Source organism: Podarcis erhardii, assembly GCF_964252035.2.
Source record: "Podarcis erhardii genome assembly, chromosome: 2".
Classification (NCBI taxonomy): Eukaryota; Metazoa; Chordata; class Lepidosauria; order Squamata; family Lacertidae; genus Podarcis; species Podarcis erhardii.
This window is the reverse complement of record NC_138498.1, coordinates 15,778,158-15,788,346: the sequence shown is the minus strand read 5'-3', so window position 1 is coordinate 15,788,346 and position 10,189 is coordinate 15,778,158. Positions and strand designations below refer to the sequence as shown.

The 10,189-nt window shown below is 42.4% G+C and overlaps 1 protein-coding gene across 2 annotated transcripts in view; it reads left to right on the top strand.

Annotated features, from left to right (window-relative positions):
- Nucleotides 1–232: 232 nt before the first annotated feature.
- ACVR1B (activin A receptor type 1B) overlaps nt 233–10,189 on the top strand; it is a 40,809-nt gene continuing 30,852 nt past the window's right edge. The window contains exon 1 of one of the 2 annotated variants that reach the window (XM_081849758.1): nt 233–415. In XM_081849758.1, the coding sequence (XP_081705884.1) occupies nt 322–415 (94 nt within the window). In that variant the 5' untranslated portion in view covers nt 233–321. The remainder of the gene's footprint in view (nt 416–10,189) is intronic. The other variant, XM_081849759.1, reaches the window with a different exon arrangement.

Here is a 10,189-nt window from a genome sequence, read left to right as displayed (position 1 = left end):
CGTCGGCGGACCCTTTCCCTCCTCTCCGACTCCCCTCTCCTTTAAACAAAGGGCCGCTTCCCCTTTAAGCCCCTCGCCGCCTCTCTCGCCCTATCTCCGAGCACTCGCGCGCGCGCATGCGCACACCCCGCCCTCCCCTGGCTGCTGAGGCGCCGCCGCTGCCGCTGCTGCTGCTGCTGCCGCTCTGGTGTCTGTCTGCCTCGTCTCGCGCTCGCGCCGCCGCCGCCGCCGCCTCTCGCGCCTCTCTGGCCCCGCGCGAGCTGAGGGCGAAAGCGAGGCTGTCGCCGGTTGCGCCTCAGCTCCTGTCGCGAGGCCGTCGCCATGGCGGGCGGTCCGGCTCGCCGCCCGCGGCCCCTGGGGCCCAAGACGGTGCTGCTCGTCCTACTGGTTCTCGGGGGCCACCGCGGGGCCCAAGGTAAGAGGGGAGGAGGAGGAAGAGGAAGAAGAAGAAGAAGTCAGGGACCTCATCCAACATGGCGGCGGCGGCTTCAGCTCGGGGTGGGGCGTGTAAATATTGGGGCGAAAGAGGGGAGAGCGGAGGCGTCGCGGGGTTGGGGAGGAAGGGTCTCTTGGGTGGAGAGGCGGGGTCCCCATCCCTGAGGGGTGGGGATCGGTCTGTGTGCGAGAGAGAAATCCACCGAGAAATCCACTCAAGCTGTCAGCTTATAGGGAGGGGGGTCTGCGGACCCTCCATAGAAACCCTGCCTTTGATCCTTCGCTCCCAGCAGCCGTGGGGCGCGAGGGTTGGGGGGCTGCTTGCTGAGGAGCTGCCGTGCCTTAGCAGAGCTGGGGGGTTGGGTTGGGGTTGCGAGGTGCAGGCAGAGGATTGGGGGTGGGATATGGGATGGGAGGTCTGAAAAAAATAAAAATAATTATAAAATAAAAATAATTGTGATACATCTAGGGCAGGGCTGTGCGACTTCCAAGAGGCTGCGATCTACAACCACCGTAAAAAAACACTGGCAGAGATCTACCCAGCCCTGATCTAGGGGGACGGGTGGCTGGCATCGAAATCTGGAGCCCGATTCGTCAAGAGAGACAATGGCCAACTGGAGGAACACCTGATTTCCTCGAGGGGTGGAGGGAGGGTGGTGTTTCTTTTTAGGGGCCTTGCAGATCTGTGATGCCTTTCTCGTGTGTGTGTGTGTGTGTGTGTGTGTGTGTGTATTGGGGGGGGGAGTGTAATGGAGGTCACATGAACCCAATCCCTGTTCAGGCTCCTTGCTTCTGCCAACCCCTCTGCAGATCAGACTTGGCGAGGAATGAATTTTAAAAGCATGTTTTTAATCAATAGGCTGGCGTGATGGTTGTTAATTGTGTCAACAAGTATGTAAAACTCCAGAATTTTAACATAAAAAAGGAGGCATGGTATGAGACTTAAAGCCCACTATCGGCCCACAGTGGAGTTCCTGTTCACCCCAAATAGCCTACCTCTGAGAATGTTTTGGTTTCACCATGAAGTGTCCTCAGGCCTGATGACTCGAGAGTCCCCCTTGCTGCCTTAACAAAGACATCATCACATAAGGAGCCAGTCAAAAACCAGTTCCTTATTTGCAGACCTGTTTGTTAATGTATTGCAAAGGGAGGTGTGGGGCATCAGCCTTGAGAAGGTCTTGTTTCTTAACAAAGCTTTTGATCAGGTAGGGCTAAGCATTGTATGCCACTAGACAGCTAGTCTGTTTATATATTGATGCATCTCAGGACAACCTAGAGTTTTGTTCAAGACCCTGGAAAGCCAATTCCACTTTGAAATGTTGGAATGCGGTGTGAGTGATTTTTGCCACATGGGTAACTAGTTAAAGGTGATGTGGCCACATGTAGAACCAATCAGCTTGTCATAAGTTGGCCAGTTCTCAATCATTTCTTGTTATGGATCTCTTTGGTGACCTGGATATCTCAGGTCATGAACTGAGGCTACCTGATGCAGCCACCTAGCTGAAACCAACCAGGTCTGGGTCAGATGGGAGAGCTTCTGGGAGCCGTGTGTGTGCTGCTGTCTTGGATTCTGTGATGGGGAAAAACAGAATATAAACATACTAAATAAATCATCAAGCTACTCAGTCAGTTTAGTATATGGCAAAGTCAGCTTAGATATCATTGCCCTTCCCTTTGGGCTCTTCCAGAAAGTCTTCTGGGTACAAGAATTTGTTGTGAATAAGGAACACATGTATCCAGATGGTTTCTTCTGCCAGATAGTTGCTGTGGCAAGATATCTCAGTTTCTTGGAAGAGGGAGGACAGAGTCTGGCAATGCCTCATTCAGCTAATTGGAAATTTTGAATTTGGAGAACACTGGTAGCAGGACATTTGCAGAGCTGGGCTTATTCTGGTACAAAGATATAAAATGGGTGCTTCAAAGGAGGATGTAAAAAAGATCAACATATAGGGATAGGTGGCAGCATGTTATCTCTGAAGTATGAGTTTGCAGAGGGATAAATACAATCTTACCACGTTCCTGAATGATGGTGTCCAAGGCTGTGTGGCTTAATCTCTTTTTTTTAAGGGGTGTATTGCCATAGTTTCTGAAGGTTGTTGTTTGCCATTGGAAAGAACACAGCTTTAAAGGGGTTCTGCTATCAGGTGTTCCCATCAGTTTTATCTAAAGCCCTGCTCCCTTTTCTGATTAATTAACATTTTCTTTTTAGCATTGAACTCTGTGAACTCGCTTTCCCTTAAATTAAAGTTTTTTTTAAAAGGATATGCTACCAGGTTCACATTACAGCCCAGTGTAGAGGAGAGCCGCAATTCTAAAACAATTCCATTATTAGAACTTAACAAATGGGCAAATTTTTGCTAACAAATAAGCTGCTAACAATTAAAAAAAATAGAAAATCCGGAAATGTCTGAACCAGACAGTAAGAACAGTAGAAAATGGCAGCATCAAAAATAACAACAGGAGATAAAAATCAATCAGTCAGTCAGTCAGTCAGTCAGTCAATAGCATGCTTAATTTCACCCTAATGCTGCAGTCCTATGCACAGCTAAGCAGATAGTAGCTCCACTGAACTCTTCACACCAGTATGCCAGTCCTAAGTAAACATGCCTAGGATTGGGCTACAAATCTCATTTGCTTCTTTACAATAATTTTATTTAGCTAAGTTTTGTGTGTTGAGAAAAACTTAAAAATTATGAGAACATATACAGTATGGGTGCTTGGATGTTCTGACTACTGTACATGATACAGGAACTAACAAATGAGAATCCAATGAAATTGACAGTAATAATATTGCTTCATAGCATTGTTGTGATATTTTGGTCTTTTTAATCCTCCATCTCTTAGTTTAGTTCTCAATTCATTTGTTCCAGCTTTGGGTTGTTCAAACCAATTTTAAAAAATATCCAGATTGCCAGCATAAGGTGGAATTGGATTTCAGAAGAGCTAGTGGGTGCTTATCTAACTGTTAAATGTGAAATTATTAGGGAGCAGATTAACTTTGTATGTGAAGCCTACTGAAGACTGAACCTCTCCATTCATGTCACACTTCACTCTGCTCTGAAAAGTTCTTATTGGTTTCCTTCAAACTCATGCCTGTTGAAAAAATAAATAGGAATGGGGAAATTGACTTCCATAGTCTTTGATGCTTTGTTTTGGTTGACAGCAATTGTTTTCAGCAAATGCTGCAATGTACGTTTTTACTAATAGGATTCCTCAGTGAGGTGTGTATGCAGCATGGTTTTATGGGCAAGGAAAAATGTGCAAATAAAAACTGATGTTTGTGAAAAGGTGTGTGCAAGGAACCAATTTTGCCAAGTTGCAAGAGAAAGGGGTGGGTGGGTGAAAGCCAATTTTAAAAGGATAATAGTAAACAGCATGAACTGCTTGAAGCTTAACTGTGGTAATTGGTGTCTCTTTAAGCAACCATAACATGCTTTCTGTGCTTTGCTAATAAGGTTCATTTTCAGTGGCTTTCACTTGTGCTGCATATGTATTTTTACATAAGAATAAAATAGCTTCCTAATTACTTTGTATGGAAGCATAATTCAGCTTGCTGTTTCCGTAGCTTCTGAGCATGCAGTGTCCTGTACGATTAATAAAGCTACATGTTTAGAAGCTTAGCTGTTACTTGAAAGTAAAAAGTTGTGGATTCCTTTGCTGATATTTCTCAGAACAAGGATTTATTTAGTTCAGAATAGAACATAATTTGTATTTTATTACTTTCCAAGAAAGATACCGCTTAATTGGAAATTGGGTGCACTGTCCAAAAAAAAAACACGTCCTTGAACTTCTTTTCACACATCTTGGCCAGAACGCTGAGATTTTCCTCTCACTTTTGGCCATCTGGTTTGATATCTCAATCTGCATGCAGTTGTGGAAACTGCACTTTAAATGGCCTCAAGTAAAACTTTAGCCCTATGGTCAAATAAGCAGTTTAAAGGGTGTCCACGAGTAAGATTATTTCCTTTTACACTATTATCCAGAGTGCTTCTCTGTAGTTGCATTCCAGAAGTGCAGACCACAAGGAGATAATTTCTCTTAAGGCGAGCTTTCACTTAATAGTGAGGGCATAACATAAACAAATTAAAGTGGAGATTTAGCAGCTCGAGGCCCCTCTGCTAAGCCTTTAAAGCAATATTGTATATATAATTTAAATATTTGAATCGAAGCCTCAAAACCAATCTTAGTTGCTGTACATGTTCTTACCAAATTGACCATTTATGAATAAACCCAGAGTACTATGGAGCCAATGTGGATTTGCTCAATATTCAAATTAAAATGAGGTTTTTAAAAGGTGCTTAATTCTTGAAGAAAGAATAGCTCATAAATCAATCTGTGTGTGTTAGTGCATTCCTATAGTCTTATTTTAAACACAGTAAAGTGAAATAACTTGCCTGTTCATAAGCTACTGTCTTACCCAATGCCAATTTCTGCTGCATTCATTGGATAGAATTTTCTTCCCAATCCCTTTGATCTTTTACTCCATACAGATATTTGATGTTGAATATGTTTGTCTAGGAAATATCTCACTTAATTATTCCAATAATAACCACTTCTAAAAAACCAATCTGTTTGGGGCAGTTTAACATTATCCTGTGTGTACACATTTTAAAATTGTGTCATTTAGCAGGACTTAGGAAGCAACAGCAAGATATGCTGCAGATTTGTTGTTAGTTGAGATAAAACATTGGGGCCAACCTACATGTTGCATAATTTTCCTCTGCAACTGTAAGCAACAGAAAGATGGGTGGGAAAGAGAGGTTTAAGCCTTTCCACTATTAAAAGACTGTTCTCCACTTGCTACTTCCTTCTCCCAACTAATCTTAAAATATGTGTCTGTTTCTCTTGGTAGTTTGACTCCTACAAGGCTCAGAGCAAAGAGTCCTAATTCTTTGGCTATCAGATGGCACTCTGGTGCAATAAAAAATAGGCCACACATAAACAAGCATTCTTGGTCTGGGATGCTGAACGAGGAGTGGTTTCTTAGCTTCTTGGAATATTTGACCTTAGTTGATTGATGTGACATACCAATCTTATAGGATCTATTCCGCCGGAGGGGACGGGACACACTAAGCATTGCAGTTATTGTAAATTCTTGCAGTTTCTACCCTAAATTCCTATTTTTGTGATTGCTGCCAAGCAACCAGGAAATACTGCATTAGATCAGGTGTGTTAGTTGCCAGTGAGTTCACAGACCCAGTTTGGAGTGTTGTTTGCCTACCAGACCGCACTCACATTGAGACCTGCTTTTGAGGCTGTGCTTGTAGGCCCACCTCTTGAGAGTAATCAAGTTGGCAAGCATGCGGGAGAAGGCTTTCTTGGTGGCCCTGCATTTGTGGAACTCGGTTCCAACCTGAAGATCAGATAAGCCCCATTCCTAGCAGTTTTAAAGCAGACTTTGAAAACATGCAGAAATTCATGGCGCTGATTTATTCCGATGATACTATATTTATGGTCTTACTGGACTGTTTCTGTTTCATTGTTCTGGACGCTTTATTATTATTGGTTGCATTAAAGTTTTAAATTCTGTTTTTATGTTTATATATGTATGTTTGTGCATTGTAATGAAAAGTTACCTTACCTCTTCACTCTTAGCAGTCCTGCCAACAAAAAGAAAGGAGCCACTGCTTCCTAAATTTGAAGAGAAACAGGGCTGTAGCATATTTTTTGGACATGGAAAGCTTGTGCAGATCAGTGTTAGAAACTCTCATAATCTAGGTGCCAAATGGCTCCTTAAACCAGGGGTACAGTTGCCAAAACTGAATGCCTAGTTGCCATTTTGGGGCCAGACGGCTCAAAAGTTTTATTTTTCAATACAACGTTTTGGTTCCTGAAATTCATTCTGATTCTGCAAATAAAATATAATAGAGAAAATTCTACAGGCTGTGTTGCTAGTGTAAAAATAGTCAAGACCCAAGAATCCCTAGGTATGCACCTCCAGAAGGTGGAGATAATCAAACGCCATCCTGGTACCCAGGCATCTTCACTTGGTTGCAAGTTACCAATAGCCAGGTGCAAAATGCACTTGGCGTATGGTGAATTTTGAATGCTGGTGCAGATACTCAACTAAACACATGAAGGCTCAAACTGCAGATGAGGACAAGGGCAGAAATGCAAGCCCTGCCCCAGTGATCTGGGCACATAGGACCTCTGCACATTTAGTGTGAAAGTCAGAAGAGGATTTCTAAGAGCAGTTTCCAAAATAGGAGCCCTTGCCTCAGTTTGTATTGATTATAAAAGTGTTAAGAGAGCTTTGGATTCAAGTACCTAAAGTCCACTTCCTCCTACCCTCTGAAATTAGACGGGTAGTTGCCAGGAATAGGCTATGTGTATTATTTTTCCAATTATGGTGGCTCATATTTGGAATGTCTTCCCCAGAGGAGCTCACTTGACACCAACCTTGATGCAGGGGTGTAAATGCTCCAAATAAATAATAAAATAATAATATTTTGCCCAGGTATTCAATCATGGTTGTGGGGCCAGTTTTAGCCATTCTGTTTAAATGCTATTAATATGCTATGAACGTTTTTTCTGATATTTTATTGCAGTTCTGTGTTGCTGTTTTGCTATTTTACTACTATTTACTATTTTAAAACTATATGAATCCCTGATAGTTTTCTACCAAAGGGTGGTTTATATATTTACCAAATATGTCTTCATTTTGAAAAGCTCCCTGCAGTGCAGATTGATTGAGTTTGAAGATGCCCCAAGGTGGAATTCAATGCAGTGCTAAGTGGGATATGTGTACTGTTGCGCTAGTGGACTTGGTTCCACGCACGCAACAACTTAGTTGAATCCCGCTTTTTATTTGTTCTACAGCTTGCTTTGTGGCAGAAGCAAAGTTGAGCTGGGCCTTCTGTCCCTCACTGAACTTGTGTCTTCGCAAGATGTATGTTAGGTCTGATGAAATCAGTGTCAGCTAATTCACTTCAGCAGAAATGCATACTCTATAGATCTCTTGAGCAAGAACAAAGCTTTTATTCGGAGGCTCTGAAGCTTAGCTAGGCTTGTTTAAACAGCGTCTTTTGGGGCTGTGTCTGTCTTGGAGCAGAATGTCAGACACAGACACGCCAAACAGACAGAAATACAATTCCCAGCAAGCTTGTGTTACACCTTTCTTTCAGTGCATCTTTAGACATTTTATCACAGATGTAGATAAAGATCACATGAACCTTATTGTGTCCAACCCAGGAATTTTGTTTTAATTAAGTGGATTATATGTTCCACTTTATAAATGGTGTCTCTACCCTGCTTCCAAGCTAACTGCTAGAAAAAGTCTGGTCTGAATTTTGCTTTTGTTCAGTTATTTCTTTTATTGGGCTTGCTCAAACATTCCCAGCTGCACTTTCAATCATTCTGTGAAAAGAACTTGCCACTGGCCTCTTAAGTACCTGTTGGATTCTGAGCATGCAACATTCTCCAAGGTGAAATAATCGTAATAATACCAACTTTTCTTTTGCTTTTATTGACACGGGGAGAATTTTTTCCCGTCGCTAGTCAAAACTTGAAGTACCAGAACTGCACAAGTTGCTTTCTAATCTCCCTCTCCCTGCCCCCCGCTGCCCATGTTTCCTTCTGCCCTGGGGTGTTAAGGCTGACGTACCTGTTTCATGTGAAATCACCAACCTTGGCAAACAGGGCTGCATTATCAAGGTGTTGCAGACAAGCAAGGATTTCATAGTATTTTTTTTTATGTCATAAAAAATGTGGTTTATAAAGAGAATGACAAAGTGTATCACAATTAAAATAAAACAATACCGAAGGCCGATTAAGGTACCTTTAAACCCCAGAGTGTGGGACGCGGGTGGCGCTGTGGGTAAAACCTCAGCGCCTAGGACTTGCTGATCGCATGGTCGGCGGTTCGAATCCCCGCGGCGAGGTGCGCTCCCGTCGTTCGGTCCCAGCGCCTGCCAACCTAGCAGTTCGAAAGCACCCCCGGGTGCAAGTAGATAAATAGGGACCGCTTACCAGCGGGAAGGTAAACGGCGTTCCGTGTGTTGCGCTGGCTCGCCAGATGCAGCTTGTCACACTGGCCACGTGACCCGGAAGTGTCTCTGGACAGCGCTGGCTCCCGGCCTATAGAGTGAGATGAGCGCACAACCCTAGAGTCTGGCAAGACTAGCCCATATGGGCAGGGGTACCTTTACCTTTTTACCCTAAACCCCAGAGTAGACTTATCCAAAATATGGACAGCTGTACATACCCTTCTGCTAGTTGGTACCTCTTACTTGAGGTATATTCACTCCCCATTCCACCCCCCCCTAAAAAATTAAATCAGTTATAAGGTTAGCTGCCGGACACAACCTTAGAGCATATTGAAGAGGAATTGCAAAAGGCCTTTAAGCCGTCCCTATCCACCTGCAGTAAACATTGGCAAGTAAAACACTAGTTCTGGCAAAGAAGCTTTTGTAAATTGCAGGAGAATCAGTTCAGTGTGGTTGATGGACAAGTGATTTAACACAGGTAAGCAAGTTGATGTATATTTTTGTTGGTTAGAAATATAAGGGACTTGGGAGCCCTTTTCCAACAAGGAAACTTTATTGCAGTGAACAATTGGGCTGGAAAAAAAGCTCAACTACTTATGTAAGAAAAATTTGACGTACAGTATTTGATTTAGAGGATATCCTGCCCAGTACCAAGTGAAGAGTGGGGAAAAGCTTCACATTTTTGCATTTTGTATAAAAACATCTAAGTCCTGGCCTTTGGTGTATTTATGACAAGGGTGGGGAACCTCTAGTTTATATGACAAATGAGGTCCTCCAGACCACCTAATTTGACTCACAAGACCATTTTTGGCCAACTATACCAAGCCATCACTCTCCGGTTATCATATGATTCAGGTTTGAACGAAAATGATTAAGAACTTAGAAAAAATCAAACAAATTGAAGAGTTTTTTGTGACTCTGTGTATGTGTGTATTCATTCCAACATTATCAAACGAATGATAACATTTTGGAATACAACATTCTTGAAAGCAAGAGAGAGAAAACCAAGGCACTGAAGGGGATTTATGGGTACAATCTATGAATGAGTCTCCATTCTGATTTTGAAGAAGTATGAAATGAGATAAAATTCTAGAGATCTCATAAGTAATCATCTGTATTGTTTGGGTAACTTCTTTGTTTTGTAAATAGTGGCTACAGCCTTGAAAATTTGTATTTGCATTTTGTAGTTTTGATTTGCAGGACAGGTAAACCCACGGCTGCCAAGGAACAATTGGGATGTTACAGCTTAAGAGTGCACTCCCAATTATTTATTTGCAGCAAGGCTTGAATTCAGTGCTGTTAAAATTCAGCACCAAATGCAAGTCTTGTTGATTTCCGGTAGAATCAGATTGGCAAGTGGGGGGACAAAAGTGTTTTCCCACCTTAATATAAGAATATATTCTCTTGCTTTCCTAAGTCTAACATCCTTATAGTAGCTCTGGGAAAAGGAGGTATGTGTCTCAGGTTTCTGTATATATCATTCTCCCCGATAGTTTGTAAAACCTGCAATATTACTAACCTGCCATATACAGTAATATATAGGAAAATTAGCTACCTATAGCACATGACTGGCTTTCAAAGATAACAATTGCAGTTTTTAATTTGTGGTATTTATGTTAGTATGGCTATTTTGTACAGCAGTATGGAAAGCTAACATTTCCTCTCCAAACTAGTGCAGTTTCTAATATGGGAGTTCTGTGCCCACACAGGTGCTGTTGTAGACAACACAAGTAAGATACACACAAATACTAATTCGAAGCCTTTTTCAT